Source organism: Trematomus bernacchii, unplaced genomic scaffold (genome assembly GCF_902827165.1).
Source record: "Trematomus bernacchii unplaced genomic scaffold, fTreBer1.1, whole genome shotgun sequence".
Lineage (NCBI taxonomy): Eukaryota > Metazoa > Chordata > Actinopteri > Perciformes > Nototheniidae > Trematomus > Trematomus bernacchii.
The window spans coordinates 7,484,203-7,500,940 of NW_022987720.1; the positions used below are offsets into that span (position 1 = coordinate 7,484,203).

Genomic DNA, 16,738 nt, shown 5'->3' on the forward strand with positions numbered 1-16,738 from the left:
GAAGCTCCCTTAGATGGGACAGTACTTTACCCCGTTTTACTGGTTCATTGATCCCATTCACATTCCATGTGCAAAAAGTTAAATCCTCTCCTTTACCTGTATCACCACTTATTTGATCTGTTGTCACCGCCATAAGGCATAAAAGGGTCTCTTAGATTGTGTCTTTTGATGTAACCTCCACATCTCCCTCCAGTGATATAACCGCAGTGGCACTGCTCCCCACCCCAACCCAGCCTCAAATCTGCCCCCGTAAAAAATAAAGTAAATAAACAGAAAGTAAAAAAAGGTTTGAAAATACAAACCAAAACAGAAACATACATATCCTCTGCACGACCACAGTTGAACTCTAAGGAGTGGGGCCGACCCTCCCCCCAAGACGTCCAAATTCTCCTGCAGCTACATATCCCCCAGTTCTTAATCACTATCATACTGTCCTTCCACTGTTGCTCCACCTTAATAATAAACCCAAAACCACCACATAAGGTGTTCAGATAAGCTCAGCAATTCATGGAACTGAGCCTTGCCCATATATAAACGAAAGAAATAGGCTATTCAGATTGATTGTACTTTTTTCTTTGTTAGGTCGGACTTGGAACTTGTCAGATTTGTTCACTATAGGAGTGTATAGTTGTGTACTCATATAATAGAACGAGACTGAGGCCTCAGGGAGAAACAGCCTCAACATCAACAACACCGAAAACAGAGGTATATTTAACATGGTTTCCACCTAGTGCAAGCCTCCTCATATTTATCAGCTCATTAAGAGCAGTATTAGGCAAATATAGACCTAGGCCCACGAACAGAAGAGGGCAGAACTTTGGTTAGTAATAAAACCCCTGAGTGACCTGTATTGAAAACCTGTATATACAACACCCGTTAGCAAGAGCCACACATTTAGTTCACTTATAAGAAACTCACGTTAGGACTTATTTTCGGTCAGTCTCTGGAAAATCAATTTTAAAGTATTTCAGTCTTGGCTCCGGAATGGAGTGCACTCAACTTGCTCCTCCGCTGCAGACCCGAAGAGACGTTCCGCGTATTGCCGAGTCTCCTCCGGATCCGTAAAGAACCTCTCTGAGCCGTTGTGTGACACTCGTAGCTTGGCTGGGTATAGTAGCCCGAATCTGACTCCAGGCTTGTCGCGTAGCATTTTCCTGGTTGGGGTGAACGCAGCTCGGCGTTTAACAACTTCAGTCGGGAGGTCCCTGAAGATCTGTATCCGCTGACCCTGGAATGTCAGGTCTCAGGTAGAGATCACCTTCTTCATGATGTCTTCAAAAGCGTGACAATAGTGTACCCTAGCGATCAGATGTCTCGGCGGTTCGTTGTCCCCAGCGCGTCTCCGTAGGGCTCTATGGGCTCTGTCTATTTCGGGTGCTTTTTCCAAGCCTAGCGTCTCCTTCAGCAGTTCTGCCACAAAAAGCCTTGATCTCTGTCCATTTTCTTTCCCTTCGTTTACTCCGGCCACTCTCAGGTTTTGCCTCTTCGAACGGCCTTCCAAGTCGAGGCATTTTTCTGAGAGAGTTCCCACTTGCTCACAGAGTGTCTTGACTTTACTTTCCAGCTCCTGGACTATATCTGATGAGCCGTTTGCCACTTCGGTTAGCTCCTTTAACGTTTGCTTTTGTGAGTCTATCTGGGCTGTTAGTGTTGTTATCGCTGCGTCATTTTCGGCTTTTAGAGCCGTTATCTCTCCTCTCAGTGTAGTAGTTACCTCTGAAATCTCAGTCTCTATTTTACGGCAAATCTCCGACTTGACTAGCGTCAGCTCTGCATGGAGTGCCGCTATAGCCCCCAGTATGCTACTGTCGTCCGTTGCCCGTCCAGCCACTCCGGAGGCCTCTTCGTTAGTTGAGCCCGAGGCTTCTTTAGGGCCTGGTTCGCCGCTCTGGTCGGATTTTACAATGTTCTTTTTCGGCATTTTACAACGGGATTTTCTCCTTTTAGTGTCACAGATCTAATCGATTTTTTTCAGACGTCTAAAATTTGGTGGTTTCGTCGAAAAATTGAGTTTTAACTCGAAATATGTGCGAGCAACTGGCGAGTGCGTCTTACCAGTTCATCGCTCTACCGGAAGTCCCCATAGGTCGTATTAAGCGCTTGAACAAACGACACATTTGGTCGTATGAGTTGGAGGACCGTGATTTAATTGTAAAACACGTTTCAAAATGATGCCGAAGTAACAACATACTGATACCGGTTAGTAAAAACCATGAATTAATGCTTTGACAAGTCTGCAGACAGACGGCAGGCGAAAAACCTTTTAAAATGCGTGTTGTCTAAATGGAGATCGGCTAAGCTAACGCAGTATATGCTCCGACCGTCCACACTCACAACAACGGCCTATACAGACATAAATAAACCAGTGACTGTATTCGCCATGACACAGACAGTCTGTGGTTTGTACTTGTTTAACTTTTGTCTAGTTTCTGAACAGATATGAGGAGCTGTGAGCTTGAGTGCTAACAGCTAACGGCTGATGTCGTTTTTCTGTGGTTCTCATTGAAGATGACGTCACGGCTCCGCCAACACTGCGTTTCTATAGTTACTGCCCCGGCTAACAAGGCCTAACGAGACCTAGCCATACCGAGCGAGGCCGAGCGAGGCCCTGTAGTTGAAATGCACCATAAGTGTCATGTATTATTATTATTATTAATAAATGTCTTTGATCCACACACATATATATAAAATAGCCTGCAGCCATCAATTATAAAGCGTGGTTTAACATGCAACACACTAACCAGGCCTGTAGCATCGACCCTGATGAATAAATGATATCTCAAATTACCTGCAACATCAAGACCCTTTCAACATCCACTGCTGGAGATCTTTGGTCACACGAGAGAAAAACATCTGATTATTTTTCCCAAAAATTTGCTTTTTCTTCTATTAAAACCAATAGGTTAGGGATTTTTCTCCTAATCCATTTTAAATTATCCTCACTGTTTTAGAAATGTTGCACTTGATGGTCACTTCAAACACCTTGAACTAAGTTTAAAGTGATGTTTTTGGTAAACTACAACTAAACGTCCGTACATTGAAGATGTGTATGTACATTCCACCCCACAAAAAATATAATTATCCTGATCCACGGGAAATGACTTCAAACTTTAATATAACAGCATAATGAAAGCTCCCACAACTGAAATAATGTAGGTTCAGAGAACATAATTAGTAAGGTTTAGCAGAGAGAAGATCATGGTTTGGGTTGAAACCAGAGTGGTTAGGGCTAGATTGCACAATAAATGTTCACTAACAAATAAGGTTGTTCATTTGCACAATGAAAAAATAGCAATGCAATGTAAGTTTAGAAGAGACACAGATGCTGTCATGATATTTATTTATTTCATTTAAAAAAAGTATTTTCTCCTTGTGTTTTGTCTTGTTTTAATTCCTTTCTTTGTGTTTTTCCGCTTTTGGGATTGTCTGCCCTGCCCGGATTTTATCCACCTAATCACCTGCTGCCCTTGTGGTTTTGCCTACACTCTCCAGCTGTATCTTGTCAATGTGATTAGTCCTGTGTGTTTTCAAGTTTTTCTAGCAACTAAACTTACGTAGCTAATGTGTTTTAAACAGTCAACGTGATATATTGGTCATAAACAGTGGTCTTAAGTGAAATCCTTTAAATGACACATCAGACCCATCTTTCTTACTACGACTTCATCATTCTAATCTACGAATTTGTGAGTCATCAACAAAATGTAATTTACTTTTCAATGGCACTGGAAATGGTGCCAACAATAATTTCCTTTGTACAACCCTTAATTATTGGTCAGTTATTGTATTTCTGTTGGATTAGGCTAAACAAACAATGTGCACAACAAATTATATTTCTGGATTTGTCCCCCACCTCTCTTTGTAGCTAGATTCTTCGTCCAAAAAGTACACATTAAAACATCACCTCTACAGCCTTCACAATCAGCAGTGGCGTCCCCCAGGGATGTGTGCCAGCCCACTGCAGTCCTCACTAACTCACAACTCCACCGCCTCTTCATAACATAAAGCTCATGTTCGACACGGCACTGGTGGGACTCATCAGCAAAAGTGATGAAGCAGCTTACAGAGGCGAACTGGAGCCGCTGTTGAATTACCAAAGTGTCTCTGATTGGCGATATAACAAAATAGATTACTTCGAGCTGCCCACCTCATGCTTCTCATTAACTGATAATGAGTGGAGCAAGTCAGGGGCGCTGAGTTCCTTGGGTCGAGTGCAGGTTAATCCATCAACGTCTTTGCTTCACTATGCCCAGCAGTGAACAACATGCTTTACAGATTTAGGCAAATTATGATGGAAACTAGCAAAAAGAAAAGATAATGCAGAACCAACACCACAGTCTGGAAACTGCTTAGAACTGAAGCTGGGGAGGTCATTCTTTCTTTTATTTATGAGAAATGTACCTTAAAACATTTGTTAGGGTTACTTTGGGGTACACAAGGTTATTCCCAACAATGTCAATAAATAATTTCCTTTTCCACAGAAGTGTTTTTCCTTTAAGAAGCAACTACTTAAAGGAAGGCACAAGGGTTGATTACAATGAAAAAATAAATGATATTACCAGATTTATTCCTCAGTCACATCTGGATAACATAACATTAAATCTGTTGCTGGGTGACATTGTGTCCCTGGATCCACACGGCCGGTCTCTGAATTCTTCCCTGAAAGGGGTGCGTGCATCACATTACCTGGGAGAATTTAATTAGACTAATAATTAATAAATGACCTTCGCTGGTTATACTACAGCTGCAGAGGAGGCCAACAGCATGGATTCCTGGCTTTAATCTCGAACCAGGTTAAACAACAGGGATCGTGTCACGCTGTGTGAGACAACTCTAATGAATTCTTGGTTTTCAATTTGTGTCAGATTGCGCATTAAGCTGTGAGGCATGTCAGGCTGTAATGAATGTCTGCTTGATCTTAGAGCAGAGAAAAGAAAGCCGGGACAAATCAGCTCCTTTCATCATTGTATGATGACAGACGTCTGTGTGTGTATACGAACTTCAATTATTGTGGCAACCTTTGAATCAATCTACTTCCTGCTTGGCGTGTGTTTTGCTGAGAGACTGAGGGAGTACAGTGGCATGCGATAGATTGTTGGATCAGCGTTTCAATAGAAAACTTTGAAAACCTGGTTAGCCCGGTCTGACTTTGACTTTAGCATTTCTTGCTATTACATTACTAGGTAAACATTGTAGGTAAACATTAAAATATGTTTTTAGGTGTGTGTTTATCACCACATATACGATACAGGTGCCTGAAGTAAAGGTGTCTGACAGGTGCAAACACACTACATTGGCCCAGAACATTTTCATTAGGAGAAAAGCGTTGCAGCTTAAAAAACAATGCAAATATAGAAACAGGAATGAGCCAAAACACATACAAATGAAGAAAAATCTCCCCCAATGTGACAACACATGCGAAGCATTTAGAAAAACATCCACTCACTTGACGAAACTGACGTTTCTGTTGGGTTAAAGGTAGGGTAGGTAAGTTTGAGAAACCGGCTCGAGATCGCTAGAATTTGAAAATACACAACCGGAGAAAATCTGCCACTTCCTTATAGAGCCCCTCCTCCAACACACACGAACGCGCACATGACCAATGAGGGCACGAGATAAGTTTGTGCACAGATGGAAGGCTGACCGGCAGGTAGGCCATCCAGTTATTTTAGCCGGGCCGGCTAAAATGATTGGTCGTGCTTTTTACAGTACTACGGCTTCCACAGATGACATTTTTTTATGGATTTTGTGTCAAAGCACTTAAGATATTCATTGCTATCGGGATGTTAAGAGCATTGCATGGAATATAACAAAAAGTGTATCTCGAGCCGGTTTCTCAAACTTACCTACACCACCTTTAAGAGCCTTTTGCAGTGCTTTTTAGCACTGGCATTTTGTGTTTGCCGGTTTTGTTTATGCAGCGCTTTTAGTAAACGCTGCTCATGTTTTGTCAAGTTAGTGAATGTTTTCCAAATGCTGCGCATGTGTTGTAAAGTTGGTGAAAGTGTTTCTTCATTTGCATGTGTTTTGGCATTTCTGTGTTTTTATATTTGCACAATTTCTGAAGCTGCAGCGCATATTCCTTTCCCAAGATGCCAACAAGCGTTTTTACCATACATATTTTCACAGCACTACAGGTTACAACATAAAAGTTCAAAATAATTCCATTAAAACATTTAATGAAGCAGTTTGCTTTTTTGACCACTCCAAAAGGAAGTTTTAAAAAATGTGAGAATTGAAGTTAAGGTATTGTGTTGCACATTTTGTACAAAAAAATGAATTCTTGAGTTATCAGTTTATTCTCCCTAAATGCATTCCTGAGGTATCATGCTCACAAAAATGGGTTTTCAATCTAAATTTCCAGCTGCATTGATTATAATTATAGAGAGCCAGAATCAATTTAAGGGAATAGGTTGAAACAATAAAACAGGTAAGGGTGCTCAAAGAGCAGATGTATATTGATGCGAGGTCACCGTGTAGTGGTTTGATCTTTCCGTCTCCGTTTGGATCACAGATTGTATAAAGTGTCTAAATTCAAGTGCTGACCTTCACACTGCACATGTTCTGATTCAACCTGAATACATTTGATAAAATGCTACTTCTGAATATAAAGTCACGAACGACGGCTGCAGTGATATCTTAAAGATCCTTGTGTTAAATGTCTTCTTGTTGCTGCAGAAGAAGAACGGTAACCAGGAGAGTAACTTACTGTAGAGGGGCCTTATTATGCTCATTAAAATGGTATGTGTCTCTCCTGTGACATGTCTCCATGCTTTATTGTTCAAATAGCTCTTTATTTTTCTCATATTGCCTGTGCTGCAGCACCTCTTTTCACCCTCTGTCTGAAACCAGAGTCCAGTCTGCTCTGATTGGTTAGCTGGACGGCTCTGTTGTGATTGGTCAACCACTTAGATATGTCCCGCCCCACGAGAATGTGTTGGAGCACTAGCCAATAGAAGCGCAAGTCTTACGCAATGATGTCACTATTTTACAGAAGTAAATATAGGAGTCCAATGGAGGCGTTTCTGGCAGGTGGGGGAGTAGGGGAAAGGGACAGGGAAAACCCCAAAAAGAACAATAGGATAGGGCCCTATGTTTTATTTTTCCTCAATCCCTTACCCCCATCTCTGTCATTTTTATCTACAATGGCTTTTATCCATCGTTGTATAAAATGCACATATGTCCGGCCGAGAAACTCTGGGATTTTAGCCTTGGCAGGCCACATACAGTACATGCACAAAAAAACAGTATAACACACCAGAGGAAAGGGGAAACGCCATCAAGCATAAAAGGGCATCTTTAAATCAGTCTTATGCGAATAAACCTGACAGGATCCAAAGACATTTAGAGTAAAATATTACCAACAATATAACATTTTGGTTGCCCTTAAAACCAAAGCGTTCACAGCTGAAAACGTAGATTGCGTTGGTCAAAATCCAAAAAAAAATGATGGTTAAAAATTCCAATAATGTTACGGCCACAAACCCTGATGGTGACAGAATCCAGAGACCTTTAGAGTCAAATATCAATAAAAACTAAAGAATATTATATTTCCTCTGTCTTTCAAGAGTATGTGATAAGTGACCTAACTAACGGTGGATGACAATATCTGACTTTGATGAAAGAATGAATATGTACACACTTCCACACAGTGAAACAGGCCAGATAAAACCCATTTAGCCACTTGGTTTCAAATCAAATGCATTTCAACTAATTACGTCAACATATTGTTGCAATTAGAAAGCCAAGTATATATTTATCTTAATGTTATATTACACCTGAGCCTCTCCTGCTATACAAGGCAAAGATCCCGCAAGAATACAATTGTTTTCAATTAGATTTGATAAAATCTGATTCCTGAAAGACTACACATTGTAATAGTTATTACAAATTGAAATTGAAATGAGAAACTAATTAAATGAATGATAATTAAATTATTCAAATAAACGTCTCAGTGCAGCGTTCATTCCCAGGCCTGTAACCATTTGCTCATGCGTTCTCCTATTTACCTCACAGATTCTATTTTACGAACGGTAGAAAAACCAACAGAAATACAGGCTATGTGGACACAAGACCTAAAGGAGTAAATATTAGTTGCCGTTGCACATGTAGGAGTTTAAGCCATACACTCATCAAATGTTACACCAGAGGGAAGTACCTCTGCTCTGCTGTAAAGAAGCCATGTTGTTACCTGTTGATATCTGTAACATAATGCCCTTTGTCTGGTGTTTTCATCTCGGGCTAATCAGTTTCTTTTTTCATTTCTGAAATATATGCAAAGTCCGCTTTTCATTTCCCAACAAGATGCTCAAAACATTGTTCATGCATTTATTTCATGTAAATGTAATTACATTAATGCACTCCTCCAAGAAAAATCCATCGAAAAGCAATTCATTCAGAACTCTGCACCCACTCTTAGGATTGATTTTAAACTTATTTCGACTGTTTACAAGGACCGGCCAACATAACTAATTAATTGCAGTTGTATTACCCTTTAAGGCAGCGTTTCTCAAAGTGTGGAGCGCGCCCCACTGGTGGGGCGCAGAGATGTGATAGGTGGGTGGCGAATGGACGCGATGAACGGGAGATTCTTTTTATTTTTTTATTTTTTTGACCAAGTTTAAATGATTTGTTATTGGTTGTGATCATATTCTAAAGATGTTTGGATTATTGAAAAGTATACAGCTCCCTTTCATATGGGTGTTGAGAGCTGTATCCATAAATTCATGTTGTGCTCAAAGTGCACCAGATTGATGCATTTAACTTCAACATTTAAAACAAAATCTTCCCGGGGTTGTATGCCCCAGGACCCCTGAGGTGAGGTCCACCCCCAAATAAAGGAGGTTAAAATAATTAAATTGCATACATTTTCTTTTAGTAAACACTGAAAACGGGTCCCACAGACCCAAACAGCATACAAAGGTTAAAGGTAAGCATATAATGTTAAAATGTTCTAATTATATACACTGCAAAAAAACAAAAAAGAGGAGTAAAAGTTATTTTTTGAAAGTAGCTCTCATCCTAAAAAAGGTTGGAGACCCCTGTTATAGAATGATACATTTGACAATTTTAAGCTTGGCCTACCATTTTATTGGAGCGATGAGGAACAGGTGGGGCTTGAAAAGGCCCACCTGTTCAAAGTGGGGAATGACAGAAAAAGTTTGAGAACTACTGCTTTAAGGACACTTTGTTTGCTGACATTGTTTCAATGCACAATTTCACACAAATTAGAAAATCGACAGCCCAGCAATTTTACTTTTGCACCTAAAGTTGTAATTGTTATGATCTCTGTTATGATCTCTGTTATGATCTCTGTTATGATCTCTGTTAAGATCGCGGAAAAGGTAGGACCCAAATGCAGACTACAAAAAGAGGTAAAAGGTCTAGAAACAAAAACGAGCTTTATTTACAAAGCTGATGAGCAAAAAACATGGCATGGATAACATAAGTAGCACAAGGAATATACATCACCCAAAAAACGATCGTGATTCGTGACCAACATGGAGGGAGACAGGAAAGACAAACAATGAACCGACAGGGGAACACAGGGAAAGACAAGACTAAATACAGAGAGGGGTAATCACGGGACAAGAAACAGCTGGGTAAGGGAGGCAGAAACACAAGGGCAACAGGTGAACACAATGAGACAATCAGACACACCAGGGAAACTAAAGACAAGAAGGCAAACACAGGAAGTAGGACCAAATATAAACAGAAACATGGACTCTTACCTCTCTTAAGTAGCAGGATATTCCTCGAAGGGCTTCACCCATGGTGGTCGGAGAGGGGAGCTGGAAAGAAAGTAAATGAAAAGTGAGGCTTTTGTGTAGAGACCAATACCACAATGTGAAAAACTCAACTAATACTTTTAAAAGAAGTAGCTCGGATGACCTTTAAGAACCAATTGTCTGCAGCATTGTCACCTACAATGAGTTGTGTCCTTTAACCAAGTGGCGTCCTTTGGGCCTGAAAAGTGAGGCCAATGCACAAGTGCCTTAAACCTGCATTTAGTCTTGCCAGCACTTTGAACCCGGCAATGTTTAGTACCAGCAAAAGTTTTATTTTAGAAATGTATACTACGGGTACAGTTTCAACCAGAAAGTGGCCATATTTGTACTCCCAGTGGGCTGATTTTGACTACCATCAGTAGGGATGCGACCACTGGATGAATTTTATTTCAAATAAATAAGCACTCTTTCCAATCAAAATGATCAAAAAATAAAACTTCAAAATCGATGCAAAATGTATCAAAATCAGCCCACCTGGACATGCATTTATAAACGTCATGCAGCTGGTGCAAAATGCCGCAGGAAGGCTTTTAACTGGCACACGGAAATATGACCACATTTTGGCTTCGCTCCACTGGCTGCCAATACATTTTAGGATTCATTTAAAAATCCTTTTATTTGCTTTTAAATCCCTAAATGGCATGACCCCACCATATCTTTCTGAGCTGCTACACCCTTACACACCCAACCGCCCTCTCAGGTCAGCTGATCAACTGCTCCTGAACGTGCCCAGAACCAAGTCAAAGCTCAGAGGGGGCCGTTGCTTCTCTGTAGCGGCTCCCACACTGTGGAACGATCTGCCCCTGCATATCAGACAGGCCTCCACACTGCCTGTTTTTAAATCGCTTCTTAAAACCCACCTCTTCTCCTTAGCGTATTAACATCTTTTAGAGTGTTGCTTTTAAATTGTTTATTGTTTTTACTTGTACTTGTTTTATGGTGTGTGAGCTGTGCTGTGTTATTTTTTGTATGTTTTGTTTTGTTTATTTGACTGTACAGCACTTTGGTCTGGAGGTTTAAAGTGCTCTATAAATAAAGCTGTATTGTATTGTATTGTACTCAATAACCCCCCAAACCACTCCAAATCTGCCAAACCATTTTAAACTATTGTCCACATAGGCTTTAATGCTTAAAAACGCAGCTTATTCCAACAGTGGACATTTCCCAACATATGCAAGTTAGCTTCCGGCAGTTTCTATGTGCTGTATATATTTCTATCATAACATTTTGTAGTTCACAATAAAACTCTATGAGCTGCCAACTAGACTTATTCTCTCTATTATCCAAAGAAAGAAGACTATGTGAAAATGGCACTCCTTCTAACTTGATTTATTACATTAGTAAACAGTAACCTGATTAGTTTATGGTACTAGTATTTAGTTTTAAGTCTTCTTCAATAAATTGCCCTTCATTAAAGTTAATGTAACAATTTTGATCGGCTACCTAATGTTCAGAATTAGGTTAGACTTAGTCCCACCTTTTGTGTCACTTCTGGTTACGAAAAACAAGATGGCATTGGACAAAAACCACGTTGGTGACACATTTAACCAAGATGGCGGCAACCAAAAACCCAAAAGGCGACAGCGACCAACCAAATTGGAGTTGGCCACCGAAAGAAAAAAAAAGTGCGTGCGTGCGTACGTGCTTACCGGAGGCGGGTGCTCCAGGCAGGTGTGGAAATGTTTCGTCTGGTCGGGTTTTCACCACGTTCAGAGGCACCCGGGACTCTCCGATCAACTCATTATGAGTCAACTTATCCTCGTCACACACTGTCAACCTGCGGAGGAAAGGAAGCAAGGACACACGAAGGTTAAAACAAGAAGACAAGAGGAAACAAGCAGAGAAGAGAGGAAACAAGGAGACAAGAATTAAGAGAAAACAAGAGAGACAATAGTAAAGGAGTGGAGATAGGAAACAAATATATGGAACAATGAAACACAAGAGAGGAGAGGAAACAGGGGAGGAAACAAGGAGAGAAAAGGAAAATGTAACAAATATTTGAGAAAAGAAGAGAGGGGGAACAGAAGAGGAAAAGGGAGAAAGGAAACAAGGAAACAGTAATGGGCAGAAACAAGACAGGAATTAAGAGAGGAAACAGGAGAGGAGAGAGGCGACAAAAAGAAGAGAGAAAATAGGAAACAGGAGAGAAGACATGGAGAGGACCGAGGAAAACAAAGAGATGAGAGGAAACAAGAGAGGGAATAGGAAAGTAAACACACAGAAAAAAACAGCAGTGGAAACAAGTGAGAAGTGACAATCTTAAAGAGAGAAAACAATATGGATTAAGAGGTTTTCCAAGGACAAAAGGAAACAGGAGAGGAAACAAGGAGAGAGGGAACAAGTAAACGGTAGTGACGGAAGGACACAAAGCAGGAATTAAGAGAGGAGAGAGATGACAAAGAAAAGAAAGGAAATAATATATAATATAAGATGGAAAACAGGAATGAGAAGGAAAGACAAGGAACAGACAAGGACACAAAGATAGGAGAGGAAAACAAGGAAGCGGCAGGAAACAAGAGAAAACAGGAAAGAAAACAAGGAGAATAAACAATATAAAAGAGGGGGAACAAGAGCAGAAGAGGATATAAGGAGATGAAACAAGAAATAGGAGAGGAGAGAGGAAACAAGGAGAGGAAACGGGACACAAAAGAAGAGAGGAAACACAAAACAGGAAACAAAAGAGAGGAGAGGAAACAGACAAATAAACAGGTAACAAGAGAGGAAACGGGAACAAAAACGAAAGGAACAAGAAAAAAACTGGATACAAGGAGAGAGGAATCAGGAAATAAGGAGAGGAAACAGAGCAGGTTGTACAGCAGTAAACATGTTTGTGCTTCAGAGCCACAGAGCTGACAGCAGCGTCAGCAGAACAAACAGACTTTACATGTGGAGGCAGACAGTGTGGAACAAAGCAGAGAACAGAGAACACAAACATAAGCTTTGAAACATCAAACGTCACTGGAAATGTATTCATACAGCACGAGAGAAAAATATTTCTATTATTTATGAAGCGAATCAGAATGAGATTTGATGGCGTTTGAGGTAAACGTGTCCAAAGGTCAGCAGCTTTCTATCCTTTCATAATGGATACATTTATTTTTCTTATTTATTTTCCCTTTGAATGTCAGGGAAACGTCCAGTCGGCAACATTTTCTTTAATATATTCTAGATCTATTTCATGATTTTTTTATTTTTTTTATTGTATTTATTTTGAACTGTCTGGAGACTTTAATACCTGAATTTAAAAATACATGTCAAAGTTATTAAGAATACTTGACATTTTGGTTTGCGTTCAATTTGTGTGAAGCTAAATTTGATCTGAAATTGAAATTCTCCAAAATTAAATATAAACTATAATCATCTCCAGCTGGTGTGCATCATCTGAAAGACAGGTTTCACTAAGATTGTAGTATAATTGAGTTTTAATCATATTTTAGTATTCGAAACAAACTGCTTACACATTCAGGAATACAAATATGATACTGCTAAATTATTATTTAATTGTAGTATAGCATCGTTTGTCTTCCGTATGAATAAGCCCATTGAAAAATAATTAAAAAGTGCCTTCTCTTTCCAGAACACTCTTAAAGTGTGAAAGAACAACACACACACTTCCAGGTCTGAGGTAAAACCACCAAATGTGTTTCTCTTGTTTTAAAGCAGGGTGAGTCTCAGAGGAGGATGTTTCTGAAGAGGCAGTGGAGCAAGGACAGGGAGACGCTCTCTGCTACATTCACACGAACATCACTAATTCACTTTGACAAATGCGTTTCAGAGGAAATACAATTGCTGCCATAAAGTGAGGAGGTGTTTGTATTTCCTCTTCATAAACTTCAAACACACACGTTAGTATGCAGAACGCTGCAGGACTCATTATTTACTGTTGTCATCAACACATATGATATGATAGATTTATTATTTACAAACAAAGCTGACAGAATAGTTAAAACCTTCAACTTCCTGACTGGTCTTTCTGACCATAATCTTGTTCTTTTTGCCAGGAAACTCACAAAAAAAAGGTTTATGGCCACACCTAAAACCCCTGCCTTGGGTTCACGCTTCATTCCCAAAAATCTGCAACAACGTTTTATGGATGCAGTGAAAATGATTGATTGGGGGGACACTCTCTCCTCTGAAGATATTGGTGAAAACAGTGATCTGTTTATATCTCAAATGAATGATACAATGTCTTCCTTCTCAAGGAGAGGGTGCCTTAGGGACAGGAAGGAACATCATCTTCCCTGGCTGAATCTACAGTGCAGGAATATAATGAAATCTAGAGACCACCTACTGAAGCAGAGCTTGAAATCCGGACTATCCACTGACAGACAGAAATTCACTCATGCTACAAGGTAACACAAACAATAAGACAGGCCAAAGCTAACTTTTTCATCAATATAATTGAAGGTGCGAAAGGTAACGGTAAAAACGTTTGGCAATCCTAAATAAACTATTAGGTAAACATACCAAACAGGAAAATAATGCTCTAGAATTAAAAATCAATGATGCCCTGATAAAAGACCATGCAGTGTTGGCCAGCTCTCTAATGAGTATTTCATAAATAGTGCTCTGGACATTACAAAGCTCTTCCCGCCATCTGAGGTCTCACCTAGCCCGACTGTGGATACACACCCCGTTTTTGACCTGGAGGAAATCACAGAGGCTAAGGTAAAAAATATAATCTTAGGGTTAAGAGGTTCTAAGGCTAGGGATGCAGATGATTTAGACACCAACTTTATAAAAACACATATTGACGGTCTAATAAAACCAATTAGTATGCTAGTGAATCAATCTATCAGCACGAGGGAAGTTCCATCATCCTGGGAGGTGGCCACGGTGACACCGATCTTTAAATCTGGGGATAAGGCAATGATGTCCAATTACAGACCAATCAGCATCCTCCCCTGTGTCTCTAAGGTAGCTGAGAAATGGGTGTCAAAACTAATCACCAAACATTTAGACAAAGGTTTCGCTCCACTCCACCCAATGCAGTTTGGTTTTCGTGCTTTACTGTGTCTTTGTGGAAAAGGTTAAATGTATGTTGGACACGAGCCCATATGTAGGTGCTGTCTTCCTTGATCTCAGTAAGGCTTTTGACACAGTTGACCACCAAGTGCTCCTTACAAAGCTGACTTATTTCAATTTTTCTGCAGTTTCTATACAGTGGGTTAAATCTTACTTATCGAACAGAAAATAGTGTGTTTTGGTCAACGGTACCAAATCCCCCTACCTTGTGAACCCTGTTGGGGTTCCACAAGGTTCCATTCTTGGACCATTACTGTTTTCTCTGTACATTAATGACTTGCCTAATGTATGTGCTGAGTTGAATGTGCAAATGTATGCCGATGATGCGGTCATCTTTGTACACTGGAAAAACACTGAAATAATCACATCATGTCTCTCAAATGCTTTGGACAAGGTTCAACACTGGCTGAACAACATTTGCTTACAGTTAAATGTAAAAAAAACATTATGCATGATGTTCAGTAAACGACCAGTCAAAATCGAAGGATCCAATGTGTTTTTAAACAGAGTAGAAATAGAAATAGTCCCCCACTTCAAGTATCTTGGAGTCATATTGGACTCGAACTTGACTTTTAAGAAACATATTAAGAAAGTATCCAATACCATTCAATTCAACTTGCAACATTTTAAACAAATTAGACCCTTCTTAACTGTCAATGCTGCAAAGTCATACCTCCACTGTATGATTCTATCCCACATTGAATACTGTTTTACAAACTGGTCGTTTGCTTGTGCCACAAACCTGAAACCCATAGAACAGCTGTACGAGAGAGCTATCAAGGTGTTTGACAGAAAGCCTTATTCATACCACCACTGTACCATCCTTGAAAAACACCATTTCTTGAGTTTTGACCATTTTAAGTCTTTTAAAAGTATGTGTTTTTTTTATAAATGTTTACATGGACTGGCCCCCCCTCCCTTAGGGGAATTCATCCACAGAAAACACACTGGACGCTGCACTAGGTCAGAAACCAGAGGAGACTGTGAAGTCCACCACAGACGGACCACTTTTGGACAAAATGTCCTCTCCGTTTAAGGCAGCTCATTGTGGAATAGCCTCCCAACTGAGATACAGGATTGTCCCTCTCTCAATAGCTTCAAAGGACAACTTAAAGAATGGTTGAGAAACAAACAGACGTGTAATCACCGCTAAATGCACTTTAATACAGGGGTCTCTCCTCTTGCACTTTTATCTTCTCTTGCACTTTATATATCATAGCTGCTACATTGTACTGCCATGTGGTAAATGCTTGTATGCTGCTCATGCTCTTTCTGCATGTCATGTATTTATTTTGCTATGTATATAAATGTCATGTTCTTGTATGTTGTATGCGAGGGGACTGCGGATGGAAATTAGCTTAAAGCTCAAATCCGGCTCATTTACGTTTGTAAGCATTGTTTTTGTTTTAAAGTGTTCATCGATGTGCACTGTCCCGGTTCAAATAAACGATTAAATAATTGTTTGTCTAACCTGACGTTGCTGTTTCATTATCTGCATGTTAGCGGTGCTTATTGCAGCAGAACTTTTAACACTTGCATTAAACCCTGAAATTATCTGTGTTGTCATTTTCTAGATTTACCAGAATGTTCTAGCAGTTCTTTTATAAAATACATCAAATATATGTAAATAACATGTGAGTGTTACAAGTTATTGGATATAAATGTTGGACACGAGGGTCGCCGTTGTCGGTAAGTGTGTTTGTGTACGTGTACGTGCAAACTGTGTATATGTACGGAAGCCAAGTGTTTCTAATATCTCTGTCAAAGATTCATATATATAATATTTTTCCATTAGGTTTGTTCACGCTGCCTCTGCCTCATGTTTAGTTAAGATTAAACGTCTGCTCCTGAGCTCCGTAATTAAAGTCTTTCCGCTCTGTTATTCCACTTATTTTGATTATGGACGGTGCCCCCCCCCCCCCTTCAAT

The 16,738-nt window shown here is 40.0% G+C and overlaps 1 protein-coding gene across 1 annotated transcript in view; it reads right to left on the minus strand.

The window, feature by feature from the left end:
* Positions 1-16,738, minus strand: part of doc2a (double C2-like domains, alpha) — a 97,357-nt gene that overhangs the window by 31,099 nt on the left and 49,520 nt on the right. Inside the window, 3 exon segments of the mRNA XM_034143497.1 lie at positions 9,729-9,788; positions 11,435-11,485; positions 11,487-11,562. Coding sequence (XP_033999388.1) covers positions 9,729-9,788; positions 11,435-11,485; positions 11,487-11,562 — 187 coding nt within the window.